Source organism: Rhodofomes roseus, assembly GCF_022264815.1.
Source record: "Rhodofomes roseus strain CIRM-BRFM 1785 chromosome Unknown C8Q71scaffold_24, whole genome shotgun sequence".
NCBI lineage: Eukaryota > Fungi > Basidiomycota > Agaricomycetes > Polyporales > Fomitopsidaceae > Rhodofomes > Rhodofomes roseus.
This window is the reverse complement of record NW_025952980.1, coordinates 46,756-62,882: the sequence shown is the minus strand read 5'-3', so window position 1 is coordinate 62,882 and position 16,127 is coordinate 46,756. Positions and strand designations below refer to the sequence as shown.

At 53.6% G+C, this 16,127-nt stretch overlaps 3 protein-coding genes across 3 annotated transcripts; 2 read left to right on the top strand and 1 right to left on the bottom strand.

Moving 5' to 3' along the window:
• Positions 1-5,476: 5,476 nt before the first annotated feature.
• C8Q71DRAFT_714935 (DUF775-domain-containing protein) lies at positions 5,477-6,216 on the bottom strand (the record flags this gene model as incomplete). Its single annotated transcript, XM_047921008.1, has 3 exons — positions 5,477-5,888; positions 5,946-6,018; positions 6,087-6,216. The coding sequence occupies 3 exons, from the start codon at positions 6,214-6,216 to the stop codon at positions 5,477-5,479; spliced, it is 615 nt and encodes a 204-aa protein (XP_047774816.1).
• A 1,161-nt stretch (positions 6,217-7,377) lies between these two features.
• On the top strand, positions 7,378-11,208 carry C8Q71DRAFT_798813 (uncharacterized protein; the record flags this gene model as incomplete). The annotated part of the gene is made up of 10 exons (XM_047925843.1): positions 7,378-7,528; positions 8,201-8,406; positions 8,466-8,806; positions 8,931-9,182; positions 9,233-9,606; positions 9,653-9,872; positions 9,927-10,234; positions 10,296-10,403; positions 10,426-10,800; positions 11,180-11,208. The coding sequence occupies 10 exons, from the start codon at positions 7,378-7,380 to the stop codon at positions 11,206-11,208; spliced, it is 2,364 nt and encodes a 787-aa protein (XP_047774815.1).
• Positions 11,209-13,422: 2,214 nt separating this feature from the next.
• Positions 13,423-14,908, top strand: C8Q71DRAFT_861410 (uncharacterized protein; the record flags this gene model as incomplete). Its single annotated transcript, XM_047927904.1, has 5 exons — positions 13,423-13,750; positions 13,798-14,000; positions 14,049-14,253; positions 14,306-14,380; positions 14,436-14,908. 5 exons carry the CDS (start codon positions 13,423-13,425, stop codon positions 14,906-14,908), a joined length of 1,284 nt encoding a protein of 427 aa, XP_047774814.1.
• Between the last annotated feature and the right edge of the window lie 1,219 nt (positions 14,909-16,127).

Here is a 16,127-nt window from a genome sequence, read left to right as displayed (position 1 = left end):
AATTTCGGCCGCATAATCAAGGACGTAGGGGACTTGTACAAGAACAACTACTTGTACTGGGTAGATAAGCGATTGTAGTCGCATTTTTTCTGTATATCTTCGTCCCTAGAATTTAAGCATCACATTGTGGCTTCGTCTCAAGAAGAGACATTTGACCGAGACTCAAATAGTGAAGCATCGAACGGAGTAATTCCACCGTACGATTGCACCGACCATCATCATCTCTACGACTACGAGGAGAACTTCGATTATCATTTCGACGTCGAAGAAGATCAGTGGATTAACTGCGACGACGCTAGTTGCCCACATCGCTACGATCAACCTCTAGGTCCAGTTCCAGAAGGATTTTCAACTGGAATATCGGTCGCTCCTTGGCAGGAGAATTTCCTATTTGCTAGTGAATTTTCGGAGTTACCTCCATATCCTGAACACTTAGTCCCGCTCCCTGAGTCGAGACCTCAATCTCCATTCTTCGAGGAATTACCCTTCGAAGTTTTTACCCCAGAACTACCATCCGTCTCACAAGACGAATTTATCCTCCTATCCGCAACCATGGGTGACGTCAAGCCTGACAATGTCCCCAAGCTTTCCTCAGCGTCCCAATACGCTGATTGGTCAGCCGCCATGCGCGGCTATTTGGTTTTTATCCAAGCCTGGCCCGCCGTTATTGCAACTGGCACACCCGCAGCGGACTTCGCCACTCAGAATGCCCGTGCCCAGGGTGTTCTATTTATGAGAACCGATCGCTCGATGCATCATCTGCTCGAGAAAGACACCGGTGATCTCAAGGATGCGAAGGACATGTGGAACTCGCTCAAAACCGCTTTTGGCACCCCTGACACGGCATACGTCTGGTCTCTCTTCCAGTCGTTGATCAAATCTCCGGAAATGTCTGACTCCAAGCCAATGCAGGATCAGATTAACAAGCTGGTTACCCGGCTTAAGGAGATTAGTGGTGGCGGAATTACGCTCGGTGACTCGACTCAGGCTCTTCTCCTTCTGTCGAAGCTGCCAGAGTCATACCAGTCGATGATCTCTGCACTCCTGGCGACGCAGACCCTCAAAGATCTAAAGGTCGACTCGGTCCAGAGCAAAATTCTCGCCGAGGAATCACTTCGCCGGTCCGGTATGGGACAGTCTGCGTCTAAGACGTCCCAGGTCAAGCATAAATCCAAGGACCCCTGCGATCACTGCGGTGGGGCCCATGGTAGCGAGAATTGTTGGACCAAGTACCCGCATCTCCGCCCTCAGAATAAAGGTGGCGGAAAGGGGAAGAACAACAAGGGCAAGGGCAAGGGCAAAGGAAAGGGAAAGAGCGGAGGAAATGGTCAATCTAGTTCTGGTACTTCTAACACTGCATCTGCGTCGGACTCTTCGAATGTTGTAACTGTAGAATCCTCCTCGTCGTCTGCGAATACTATGACTGCTTCTTGGTATACTGCAGCTCACACCGCGTCAGGAAGAACGACTGATTGGATTATGGATTCTGGTGCATCCAAGACGATCACCAACGACATGGCTGATTTCTGGGATTACACTCCTTACGAGGAGCCCATGATTTTTAGCACAGCCGGCAAGAGTAAGATTGCAGCTTACGGTGAAGGCACTATCAAAGGCGTTGTGCATGTTGAAGGGAAACATATTGTGTCGACTATCACCAATGTCGCATATATCCCTGCCGCGTCTAGTCGCCTATTTTCAACTGGAGTTATTGAACGTTCAGGTTTCACCCTTGTTCAAGGTGGAGGCCGTATGGTCATTTTTGACCAACCTATTTTGCATGGTTCTGACCGAATCCGTGGTAACAAGATCATGGAGGCGCATCACACGCCCTTCAACAATCTCTATATGTTGCACATGGAAATTATGAAACCGCAATTGGCTAAGTCTGCGGACAAGTCAAATTTTCGCCTTTGGCATCAACGCTTCGGACATTCATCTGAAGTTATCCGTCAACTACCCAAGCACACCAAGGGTGTGGATTCTATTGGTGACAAGGACAAGTCTCCTTGTGCAGGTTGTCAATGGGGCAAGTCTCATCGTGCTCCATTTCCCGCGTCGGACAAGAGAGCTTCAAAACCTCTTGAAATTGTTCATACCGACGAAGATGGTCCTATGCGTACCACCGCTATTGGTGGATGGCGCTACTTCATCAGCTTTCTCGACGACTACTCCGGTCTTGGCCGCGCCTATTTCCTCAAACATAAGAATGATTCGACCCAAGCGTTCGATGATTTCAAGGCATGGGCTGAGAACCAAACTGACGAGAAAATCAAAGCTGTACGCTCGGATCGAGGGGGAGAATATACATCTGCAGAATTTACCGAACATTTGCGCAAATTTGGCATTGAACATCAGAAGACGATGCCATACTCTCCTCAACAGAATGGGAGAGCTGAGCGCTGGAATCGGACCATTGTCGAGAAGGCTATGTCTATGCTTCATCATGCTGGACTAAGCCATGGTTTCTGGCAATTGGCTGTTGACGCTGCGGTTCACATTTATAATCGGCAACCAATGCGACGCCTTAACTGGCAATGCCCCATTACCCTCTGGGATAGCACAGTCCCGGACATTTCGTATTTTAGGGTATTTGGGTGCAAGGCATATGTGCATGTGCAGAAGGAACAAAGAGCTGGGAAGCTCGACAAGAAGGCTGTCGAGATGATCTTTGTTGGCTATGAGTTAGGTTCCAAAGGGTATCGTTTCTGGAACCCGGCCACTCGAAGTATCGTTGTGTCTCGTGATGTGACCTTCGATGAAGAGACATTTCCTGCACGTAAAGATTTAGGCAATAATCCGAAATCCCTGGATAAGCCGTTTGATGAACCTCCTGAGGATGCGAACTCGGAGGATTCTGATTCTGAGGATTTACCTATTCCCGTTCCTATCCCGGAACATGAACCTGAACCTAAAGACCATCCAGAGCCAGTGGGAGACAATCCACAACCGCAACCTGATCCTGTACCTCCTCCGCAACCTCAGTACGAACGTCCACGTCGTCAAGGTGCTGGACAAAATCCTAAGAGGAATAAGGACAATGCCTATGGTGACGAGCCACCTGCGAATATTGATCGTCGTACCGATGCTCAAGGCCGTCAACAATCTGAGGCTGAAACTCTCATGTTTGTGCGGATGCTAGCAGAAGCAAACCATGGCGTTCCCCAGAGTCACAGGGAAGCTATGGAGTCTCAAGACAAGGCTAAATGGCACGCATCTGAAGGTTCTGAATACAAGTCGCTTATGGACAACAAGACTTGGGTTCTAGTTCCACGGCCTAAAAACCGAAAGGTTATCAAGTGCCGGTGGGTTTATGCGATTAAACACGATGGTCGCTACAAAGCGCGTGTTGTTGCAAAGGGATTTACCCAAGTGTGGGGTCAAGACTATACCGAGACTTTTTCTCCTGTTGCACGTTTTGAATCTGTACGCTATCTATTGGCGCATGCAGCACTTGAAGATTGGGAGATTGAGTCTATGGATGTCAAGACGGCATTCCTTAACGGTGACCTTGATGAGGAAATCTACATGGAACAGCCCGAAGGATGGGCTGTACCTGGGAAGGAGAACTGGGTCTGTCTGCTCAAGAAGGCCATTTATGGCTTGAAGCAAGCGTCTCGTCAATGGAACGCTAAGATCCACAAGTCTCTCCTCGACTTAGGGTTTAAACGGACGTATTCGGATGCCGGAATTTATGTCTTCTCTCGTGAATCTGAAGGACACACCTGCTTAATCATTCTGTATGTCGACGACTTGCTCCTCATGGGCGACTCGAAATTGTTCATCGACAACATCAAGCAGAGACTGTCTTTGGAATACCAGATGACTGATCTGGGAGCTGTCCAGCGTTTCCTTGGTCTACACATTCGTCGAGAACGTCTTGCACGTCGTATCTTCGTTGACCAGGAAGACTATATTCAGTCTGTTTTGGAGAGGTTCCAAATGTCCAACTGCAAGTCTGCAAGGACGCCTCTTCCCGCTGGAGCAGTATTAGAGAAGAACACCAACATTGCGTCTGAAATTTTCCGAACCCGTTACCAGAGCATTATTGGCAGCATCATGTATGCTATGCTTGGTACTCGCCCAGACATCTCGTTCGCGGTCACGCGTCTGGCGAAGTTTTCTTCAAATCCGTCTAAAGAGCATATGAAGTTTGCGTACTATGTCCTGAGATATCTTCAAGGGACAAAGGAACTTGCACTTTGCTACGATGGAGGTTCAAACTCTGGTCTGATCGCCTACTCAGACTCAGACTGGGCTGAAGACCGTGATGATAGGCACTCTACATCTGGCTTTGTTTTCCTCATGGCCAATTGTGTCGTTTCTTGGGTGTCAAGACGCCAACCAACGGTATCTTTGTCTTCAACCGAAGCAGAGTATAAGGCCAGCTCCGACTGCTGTCGTCAGATGGCTTGGCTGCGTCATTTTGGAGAAGAACTGGGAGACAACATGTCTCATCCAACTCCACTTTGTCTTGACAACCAAGGCAACATTTTTCTTGCAGTGAACCCTGCTGTGGATCGCCGCACCAAGCACATAGAAATCCGGTATCACTACATTCGAGAGTTCTACGAACGTGGGGAGATGGACATCTATTTTGTCGCAAGTGAAGACCAACTTGCTGATGCCTTGACCAAGAATGTTCCCTTCAGCGGAATTGAGAAATTCAGGTCTTCGGTTGGCATGATGAGATACTCGACATCTTGAACAAGTGGGAGTGTTGAACTTCCGAGTTTTCAGTGTTCTTATCTTATCAGTTATGTACGGATATGGACTTATGTTCTGCGATGTCAGATTACATACATTCTTTGATGGACTTTGCCTAGATTACGTCATGTGACTTTAGTCCGGATCATTCCATGATATTCCACGACATTCCTTGATGTTCCATGACGTTCCATATCATTCCTTGATGTCCCATCACGTCCTATATCACTCTTTGATGTTCCATCATGTCTCATATTATTCCTGATGTTCCATCACGTTTCATGTATCTCTCCACATCAAACTCCGAGTTTTGGCTTACTCATGCTGCTTACCAGCTTACTCATATCCCCAAAACCTCGGACTTAGTGCTTACTGATGAACCACTGATACAGCATGTGACCTGTATCAAATGTGTATATATACTAGGCTGGTTTGCCCTGTAATGATAACGATCCTTCGTCCTCTCCTCTGCCTGCCAGCATAGGATCTTCCCTTTGGGACTGGTCTGTTCACTCACTCATTAGTCCTTCACTGCCACTGGGCTTACTAAGCCTAAAACCTCTTTCTTCAACATCACCGCCATCGACAGGACTTTCCTGCATTTCCAGTCTTTTTTGACATTTTTCAGAATTAATTGATTTTCTCACGCGCGCGGACAAGACTTTCCGAAACTGCTGTATTAAATACATGTAAAAAAGTGGTGTGTAATTTACAGGCCCCTTTTACACGCTACCCTATAGAGCACAGCTCAACATTCATTCTTGTATTGCTACTCCTGATGTTCCAAGAACCCAATCCCCGTATTCCGCACCTTCCCAATGAACACTTGGTACCACTTCGCAATCATCGCCATTGGGACGAAGCTCTCCGGCGTGACCGGGCCGCCACCCATGAAGCCCGACACGTAGTTGAACAGGTGCTTCACTATCCGCTCGGCGAGGAGGGTCGCGTCGGGCTGTGCGTTAACCGGGCGCGCGACGGCATTAGGGAGGGCGGCCATCTCGGCCTCGATCGTCGAGAGGGGCTCGATGGCGATCCCGAGGATGGCGGTGACGTCTGCGGGCGCGGTGGGGTCGAATGGCATGCCGGGCGCGCCGTTCGTGAAGAGCGCGGATTTGGTGGTCTGGGAGGAGAATGTGCCGCGCAGGCGGAAGATGGCGGATGGTTTGTCGTTCGAGAGCCTGGGGAGCAGGGCGTGCTGGAAAAGAGGTAGAAGGAAGATAGAGAGAGGGACGTACATGCCTAGGAGCTGAAAGCCCTTGCCGGGCCAGTGGAAATGCACCGTCGCACCGTAGCCTTCTGGGAATGGAACTGCACGGCGAAGGGTGCATTAACCGCGTCAGCGCAGCTTAGACACACCAGATAGGATTGCGACGCACCTGTGCCCAGGAGAAACACACATATGTGGTTGATCGTACTCGCATTCGGCAACTCGAACATCGCATGCGTCTCGTCGATCTGCTGCAGGTTCGTCTGCATGAGACGGCCGGCAACACAGCACCCAAACATATTCGTCGAATCGTAGGGTTTCCGGTGAATGAAGGTAGAGATGAGAGGGAGAAATGCGAGAAGAGGAGGATAACGGAGCGGGCGGAGACGACGTTCGAGCATATTCCGCGACGGGCTGCTTCGCATCAGGACGCGCTCGTCTTCAACTTGCTCCTGACCACGTCCATCTCTGGGCGATCCTCGCCGCTCATAGCACGGAACACCGCCGCCAATGATCAACGACCACCGCGAATGTCGCGCCAGACGACGAGCAAGGACAGGATAGGCGTCTGCGGGGTTCCGTGATGGGTGAGTAAAACACGCCCACCGGCTGACTCGTCTCGCCTCGCGCCTCGCTGTCCCACCTACCGTTCCCACACTTTATTACTAATTAGTACTGTTGACGCGTGTTGTTGACGGGTTCTTATCAGTAGCCAGATCCACCGATCGCCTTACCCGTGAAGATTTCCCCAGAGTTCGCTGACTTAATAGACCGTCCTCGCTGTGTATTGCACGTGAGCTCCTTCCCGATATGGCTCGGTCCCGCGCTGGTCCCTCTGGACCAGTTCTGTGGGCGCTTCTGGCTGTGTCTCGGCCTCCCGCCCCCATCAGTCACATGATAGACTTCTCGCCGCCCCGCGCCACGCGCCTCCTTCCACTTCCGTCCTCACTGGCGCTTCCCGTCACTCCTCCCGCCCTCGCCGGCGCTTCTCCGCCTCCTGCCTTTCTCGTCCTCCCCAGCGCGTGCACGTGCCCCTCCCGTCCCCGCCGGCGCTTCCTCTCACTCCTCCCGCCCTCGCCGGCGCTTCTCCGCCTCCTGCCTTTCTCGTCCTCCCCAGCGCGTGCACGTGCCCCTCCCGTCCCCGCCGGCGCTTCCTCTCACTCCTCCCGCCCTCGCCGGCGCTTCTCCGCCTCCTGCCTTTCTCGTCCCCGCCGGCGCTCCCCCTTGCCCCTCCCGCCCCCGCTAGCGCTTGTATTCCCGCTTTTCTTCGCCGTTCATGGCCCGTTTCGGCAATATATTACGACGGACAGGTGTGTGGCAGTACTATCAGTATGATTGCATTATCAGCACGTGTATACAGCGGCACGTGCCTTTTCCTTCCTGATTGGGGAATGCCAGCGGTTTGAACTTTGAACTGCAGTGCATAAGCGCCGTCATCCCTCCTCGTCTATGGCCCTTACATGGCTAGCGTACGTAGCTACCTCTCGTCTTCTGTTGCCGTCACCTCGGGCAACCCATTCGGCCCACGCAAACGGTCACGAAACGTCAAGCTAAGCAGCTCGAAGAAGCGACGCGAGGAGAACGCGGCGGAACAGCGGCTTTTCGTAGCAGGTAAGTTTGGAGTCTGTACTGCTCTTGCTACTCACAATTGGCATCAAGGACTATCGTTCGAAGACCGCGATGCCTACAACGCTCTCAATGCCGAACCTTCGGTGCAACCGCAGGAGGACAACCAGGACAATGATTACGAAGACATGTACTCCCTGCCCCCGGGAGAGGAGGCATTCTTTCTGAGCCACGCCGGAGGAGAAATGGAGCTGTGTCAGGATCTGGTCGCAACGCGCCGGTATGTTCTGCTATCCTCGCCGCTGCACTGTTACTGATCATATTAGAAAACGGGACGACTTTCGAATCCGACACGATCGCCTCCTGCGCGCTCGCGCAGAGTGGCAGGCTCAGCTGCCTACCCTTGTGGATGCGTATCTGGCGTGGAAGGTGTCGATTTCGGGGAGCTCTGACGTGCCGGCAGCGGGCGCCGACTATAAGTGAGTACCTTCCCTTTAGCGCAACGTACGGCATGTCGACTCGCGGTTCAGCCAGCAGCAGCCAGACGCGGATGTGCAACAACTTGAAAGCCAAGGCCAGGGTCCTCAGGAGTCGGGTGGGGAAGGACAGACGGAGGGACTAGGTCCTGTATGGGAGTGGGAGGTGACCACTGTCGATTTCTTTGGTGCGTATCGACCGTGTCTTCCCACTATAGGTTTCTGCTCAGCCTCCCTGCAGTTCTTTCGAAACAAACGTTCAAACACGTACCCCCTGCTCGCTACGCAAATGCGACGCTCGTATCGAACGGCTTCCTTGGCTCGTCCCCGCAAAAACCCACGGTCGCCATCTCTCTGAAGGTTCTCGACGCGTACCGACAGCTTCATCGCGCCTGCCCACGCCTGAGCGTGCAGGCCTACGTGAAATCACTATGCTATATTCATCGAGTATGTACACACACTGACGGCGGTACCTTCCGATCCCGACTGACTGTTATCACATATAGGTTCCTCTCAAGAAACACCTTGTCAAACAGTTCAGCGACGCATATGACATCTATCTTGACATACAGTACCACATCGACAAGCTCGTTGATTCCGCTTTGGGCAGGGACACCCCGGATTGGCGGATGCACAACGCGTGCGCACCGTGCTTGTACAAGCTCGAACACGAACCGACCCTCAAGTACTCGCTTCTCGCCACAATGGACGGCAACCAATCGCTTAAGCTCGTCGACGACGCTTTCCGCAATGGCAGGGTGCGCGCGGATGGGCGAGAGGCGCGAACAGATATATGGTTGTTGCCAAGCGAAGTTGATCGCTTCAAGGACGAAGCTGGCAAAGTTGAGTGACTGTCTATTCCAAATAACCGTGCCTTACTCTTTTATTTAGGCAAACAATAAAGCTTCTGCCATTGCCACGGATGTGACCGCCTCAATGGAGGTCGCCGCCATAGCCAATGACACCGACAGGGCCCCTGACGTTGCGAATGCCGAAGTTCGCTACGACCACGACGACGACATAGCATGGCTGGGCCTATCGGACCGCGAGGACGACGGGAATCTTGAAGCCTCGGTCGACGTGTGCGTGGAACGCTGGCGAAATGCAGGCCCCGAAGCCCGCAAGAAGATGTTCGCGCTCTTCGCCAAGACGGGGATCTTTGTTTGCCTGTGCCGTCACGGGCAATTACTCATCCTCTGTGATATGATTCGAAGCGGCGAACTGTGAGTACTGCGAGCCACCATTGCATAACCACATACTGATGACACCCCAGTATGAAGTATCCCCTCGCGATCATTAACAAGCTAATGGAGGTATACGGCCCTGATATCTTAGTAGGATACGACATCGCATGTGCATTTGCGAAGACTCTTGCACGAAGCTCACTCGGTCCGGAAGCTCGACGCCTCCGTATGGCCGGCGTGGTACCGGCCTTCCATGGGCACGGCCACAATCGTGGCTGCCAAGTCAATTGGCACCCGCTTTACATGAACAGCGTTGGCAAGGAGGACTTCGAGGGCTGCGAGCGTTGTTTCTCCGAGTCGAACGCCCTCGCGGCTGGGACCCGCCTGTCGTCGGCATTCCATCGGCAGCAGGCGATCGAGGAATTCTTCCGCTTTTGGGGCGAAGATAAGCACCACGACTCAGGTACGTCGCCCGATTAGGTAGTCATTCAGACGCTGATATATGACAGGCACATTCATCTACAATAATTACCGGCAAGCGCTCAACATCATCGCCGATGACAGTCGTGCCCTCGCAGCTCTGTCCACAGAGCTGAGAGTGAGCACCACTGATCTCGAGGAGTACCTGAAGCAGGAGAGGGAGTACATCCATAACCGCAAGAACGAGTCGCCTGAGGTCGCCCGGAAGCTCGACTACCTCGCTGCGCTACGTCGCCTGGAGGAAGCAAGGTAAGTCATAACGGCTGATAACGAGATATGACCCATTTGACATCTCATGGACAGCTCGAAGCTGACCGCTGCCACCGTCGAACTTCGCAAAGTCGAGGGCAACATCGCCCAATATGCGACGAAGGAGGTTGCACGTGTCCGAGGGAATCGTACAAGGGCCGCAAATCGTTACTTCGCCACCGACGACGACTGTCGGGCATACGAGCAAGAATTGCAAATTGCTGTGCGGTGGTTGCCTGCCAGCGACGAATACCAGGAAGCGTGCCAGCTTCTGACCCTGCGCGAGTATCAGCGCTCGCTTGATGAGCTCGAACGTCTCGTCGTCCAGCGGCTGTTTGAATTGACAAAGGCTGGAATGAGTGGTACAGGTGATTCATGCATCCCAGTTGCTATAACCTGACAACTACTGATCGAGTGTCACAGGTTACAAGTTGCGCGAGAAGATCTCGAAGGCGTTGAAGGCACGGGCCGAAGCGATCAGGAAGGCACTCAAGCGGTATAATGACAAGGCCGCGAAACTGAACCCTCCGCGTCCGCAGCTGACAGTGGTCAGAGGTAGTAGACATGGTCAACCTCGCTGACTTCGATCTTCTTCGAGAGACCCGGGACGACATACGCAAGCAACCATGGGCCCAATACCCCAACCGACGCGCCACGAATCTGCACTTCAACATCAAGCGTGCCCGCGAGGAGATTGAGCGGCTCAACGTCGAGATCCGCCGACTGCTCACGTCCATGTACGATGAGCATGTCGATTACCACCTCGCAGTGCAACAAGCGTCCGTCAGCGCGCCATACCTTGCGCACGAGCTGAGGGAGCGATGGCAATACCGCAACAGCATCCATGCAAGGATCGCTGCGCGCCTGCATCAGACCTCTCAGCTACCCCGCTTCAGTGGCACCCTCACGACCGGGCTTCGCATTGGACGTCCTGCCACGCAAAACGACGGCATCCCGCTGCCCTTCTGGGCTCATGGGTTCGTGGGCATGGAGACAGAAGAGGACGGCGGGTTTGATGGCGAGGCTGATGACACAGAGCCATTGTTTGAGGGTATCAACTCGGAGCGCGATGCAAACGTATATGTAGATTTTATTGACAATCTTGGAAGACGTGAGCCGTCGTAGAGCAGACGTTTAGACTACACGCATTTCATGTATCAGGTAGTACTACTGTGTTTACAGCAATCTCATTTTGCACTCGGTTCTCAGACATCTCAGTGATTTACCAGTCTCGACGATCCGTACCATCTGGCTATCATGTACATGACTTGGAACTGACAAACTCACATTATCCATGGTATGAACAGGGTACTCAACCTTTAATACGTTGACATGAATGGCACTCTCGGAAATGCATACATGAGGTATGTAATTGTCGAACTAAAGTGTAGGGGAACGCCTATGTACAGATACTTGGTATGAGGTTGGAAACCTTAAGCTTGCGCGCAGTGCGTTTTGCGAGCAGAGCGCTCAAGTTCGTTCACGGTCGCTCACTCTTCCGCCTGCATCTCTATTGTTGCCGTCTCCGCCTAGCACTCCATGTCCTCTGACCCCGACACTGAACGTCAGCGGCAGCGACACCAGCATGCCATCAACAGTCTTACACCGCCTCTGACTTTCAATCCTGGCAGCGTCGAACACCTAGCAGAAACCCTGGACAGGGCTCTGCAGCCAACTGACGCGTATCAACCGCAGCTCGCAGCTGCCGACATTGCGTTCTTTGTTGCGGGTGCCCACAAGGATGGCCGCCATAACCTTGGTCTGAGCAACATCCATCCAATGTTCAATGAAGCTCGCGAGGACACGGGAGTGGGAGCTGACGGTCGGCGTGTGCGGACGCAGTTCCGTGATGGCGTACAAAATTTAGCGTTCGATACGGTATGTGTTGATATATGCACTACCACTGCCTACTAACCTGTCCATCAGCTTACGGTCTTGGATCGCATTGATGCGGGGTGCACGGTGGCCATCCATGTTTCGGGCCTGCAACAGCCGGGGACCCGGCCGACTGGTACTCTTCCTCTCCCTCAGGATCTGCGCCTCCATGTCTATGCTCCGCCGCATATCCTTACGGATCTACCGACTACGAAGCCTGCCTTGGCCCGAATCGTCCAACTTTTTGCGGAGGAGATTGGTGTGCAGACCGTGCAACGCTTCGAGTTACTGGCTCGAGAAAAACTTCATTGGTCGTTCACCATGCACAGCGATCAGTTGACGCAAGGGTCTCAGCCCTCCGCTCGCGGCCCCCCTCCCCTCATCCCTGATGCTCGTGGTACTGCACACTACATATTCCGTGGTCGTCCCCGCGGCGAGCTCCAGCAGCTCTTGGTTGATGACGGTCCGGCTCCCCAGCCTACTATGGACGTGGACCCGCAAAAGCTCACCGAGGAGATCGAGATACTGCACCGCGATATCGAATCATACGAGGAGATGATGCATGGCCTCGATCTTGATATCGGTGCGAAGGCGTCGACAATCGTCACCCTCCTTGCTGACCTGGCCGACGCAAACTCGAGGATCGTCGCGCAGGAGGCTACGATCGACGACCAGGCGAATAAAATCGAAGAGCAGGCAGCTAGGATCGACAGCCAGGCCGTCGAGATACATGCGGCTCGTATCGAGAGGGAATCTCTCCGCAAAACGAATGGGAAGCTCAAAACGGAGCTTGCTTCGGCGAAGGAAACTATCCGGGCCTTGAAACAGAGGCTGTCGGTGGACCGTGGTATGTGAATTGATTCTAGACTCACGCCGCACTGTGCACTCATTCTTATTCATGTAGGTGTTCAGGCCCCTACGCCTGGGGCCTCGACGTTGGCTCTGCCTGTATTTAGCGCTCAGGGCGCGGTCATCACAGCGGCGAGCGAATTAGCCCCGCGGTACGCTCGGGGCTTCGGCCATGCTGTCCAACGAGTCATTGAGAGGCATAGCCTCGAATATCTCATCCACAATGTCTGCGAGAAGGTCGCCAGCAGCAGCGCTGCATTGGTCTGGCAACAACGTCTCAACATTGAGCTCCAGCGCTTCAATATCCCAGTTGAACGCCGGGAGGCTATTTCTGCGGAGCTCAGTGAGGCGATGCAGCAGGATCTGCGGAACATCAGGTGTTAGATTCACGGTGATGTGCTACTTTACGCTGTCGTAGTAGCGACTGTTTGGTTTGGTATGCTGTGCGCTGTCGTCTTGTATTCTTCTTGCTGCTCTCGTTGCTGTTGTTCTTGCCGCTCTCGTCGCTCGTGCTGTCATCTTGTGTATGCTGCTGTGTACTGAACGTTGTCGTGCTTTGTTGTGTTTTCCCAATGCAAATCTGTCGGGCGTCTGAACTAATGCCTTCCTCGTACCATCGCAAAGCTCGCTTCCCCCTCAAAATATTTGATGAGGTAGCTGCCCGCATTCGAACACTTGCGAGGCTCATGTCAAAAATTTTTAAGTTTTGGACGCCCATGGGTACGTCTTAAGGTAGCTCAACGGGAATCTCAATGACAGTACCCACGTCCGAACCCACCTTCGTGGCCTTCTGCCCCGCGCGTCTCCTGAGGTGAGCTGTACCGATATGGCGACTGTGACCTACGGGCCGTCGGTCGCCGTGACGGCAAAGCCACAGGAGCCCGCCCGGCGTGTGGCTCCTCCTCCTCTCCTACCCGACCAGCGCAAGGCCATGGAAATTGCTCGCGACGAGAAGCAGGCACTGATCAGCGCCCGCATCGAGCAATGGCACGCGTATACATCTGCATACGCTGAGCAGATGTCCAAGGACTTTGGCAAGACGCCGGACCACTATCTGCATCTTCTGTTCTCGCAAGGATCGCGCCCGACGTCAACGCGCAAATGTAACCCGTACAACGCGTGGTCAAGCAAGGTAGTGAAAGATGCGAACCAGGGTGAGTCAACTGTCACATACGTTGCACTGTTCTCAAGCTCTGTGTAGATGCAGGCCCGGGTCAATCACGCCGAATGGTTGACGTCACGCGAGAGAAGAAGCAAGAGTACCACAACATGACTCCGGAGGAGAAGGCAGAGCTTGCGCCTGCACTGGAGGACGTGCGGCAGTCTAAGAAGTTCGGTGCTCGCCTGACAGTGCGCGCCATCCTGAACGACGTCAACGCAACGAACAAGCGGATGGAGGTCGAGGTAAGTACGGCTTCCTTTCTCGAAGTTCTCTCTCATCTCGAACGACAGATGTATGGTCTCTGCTTGCGCACGGGCATGCAGGGTTTCTTCTGTGTCTTCAAGAGCAAAGCTGGCATTCCCTGCAACCCTCAGTGGTACTTCACGAACCCACACATCAACATATACCTGGCGTTGGCGGTTCGCAAGGGGTGGGACGTCGAGAACATAGGTGCACTGGCGGAGGCGTTTGCTGTCGCGGGGTGCGACTTCATGAGTGCGCCCTTCTTCTCTCTCTCTCCTTAGATCAGCACTCACTAGTCCAACAGAGTTCCTACGCAGTGCGAAGGATCGCGCCGACTTCTTGAAAGCCGAGATTCGTGATTTGATTCAAAAGCAAATAGGTATGTACATTGACCTCCTCGCTTTCTCGACGCCCAGACACCGACTCCTCCACAGCTGATTTGACCGGCAACCCGAAGGTCCGAATGAACTATGTGAACTTCGAGCGCGACTTCGTCGTCAAGTTCGGCATTGACGTCACCGGCTGGACGTTCGACAAATTCATCAACCCGTCCGAGATGAGCACGAGTCTGCCTCCCCTCCAGAAGCTCATCTCGGCCCTCAAGGACGGCTCGTGCAGGTTTCATCGCCTCGCGGAACCTGAGCGCTCGCGACGCGAAGAAGCGTACAACCGCAAGGTCCTTGCCGGTGAGGTCGAGCCTCGCAAAGAGCGGCAGGACAAGGGTGTCCCGCGTGGCAAGCGTGCCGCGAACGCTGCGGATACCGAGCCGGACGAGGGCAGCGGCAATACCAACGCACCGCCTGCGAAGCGTCCTCGGGTGTCGGGCCTTTCGATACAGAAGGCTGCCCCGAAGAGCAACGAGTTCGTCAACGACTCGGACGTGGACGATGACACGCCTGCTTCGTAAGTCGCTACATAACATCTTCCTATCTCTTGGTATCACATCACACTCCCTCCCTTGCACCCTCACTACCGCGCCGTATCTATCATACTACTTTGCTGTCGTCGTACCTGCCATTGTCGATCGTTGTCCATTGCTGTCTCTTGCACATCACCTACTACTATCTTGCTTTTGTCGTACCCTGTCACGGTGATCTTGCTCTTGTCGTACCTTACTGCTCTCGCGATATCCCCGCTCAATGTTCTTGTCATGTATTCCCCGGTTGCTATATACACGATAAATGTGACCATGTTTGTGTGCCTATGTGCTCGTCATTTGTGTGCGCCTTGAGTGTCTTAGAATGCAAACATGTTATGTAAGTGACGGTGCAGCCGAATTAGGTCGGCATCGGTGGCAATCACATGTGCATGATCAGTTTCCGTCTGTTTGCCACGTCACCTTCCATTTCCAGCGAAATAGGTCGGTAGCCTCGTGTTGATGTATACCGAATTGGGACATTAATGTCTATTGCTACAGCTACACTGATATATGTAAGTACCGTCTATATGATGATGACTACTCTGCCTACAGTCTTCCCTCAGTAACTCACTCAATAGCTGCTTCAGCAGAACTTGGCCAACAGCAGTAAGAGACAACAGTGCCGGCGGGGCAAGGGGAAGCGCCGGCGGGGACGAGAAAGGCAGGAGGCGGAGAAGCGCCGGCGAGGGCGGGAGGAGTGAGAGGAAGCGCCGGCGGGGACGGGAGGGGCACGTGCACGCGCTGGGGAGGACGAGAAAGGCAGGAGGCGGAGAAGCGCCGGCGAGGGCGGGAGGAGTGAGAGGAAGCGCCGGCGGGGACGGGAGGGGCACGTGCACGCGCTGGGGAGGACGAGAAAGGCAGGAGGCGGAGAAGCGCCGGCGAGGGCGGGAGGAGTGACGGGAAGCGCCAGTGAGGACGGAAGTGGAAGGAGGCGCGTGGCGCGGGGCGGCGAGAAGTCTATCATGTGACTGATGGGGGCGGGAGGCCGAGACACAGCCAGAAGCGCCCACAGAACTGGTCCAGAGGGACCAGCGCGGGACCGAGCCATATCGGGAAGGAGCTCACGTGCAATACACAGCGAGGACGGTCTATTAAGTCAGCGAACTCTGGGGAAATCTTCACGGGTAAGGCGATCGGTGGATCTGGCTACTGATAAGAACCCGTCAACAACACGCGTCAACAGTACTAATTAGTAATAAAGTGTGGG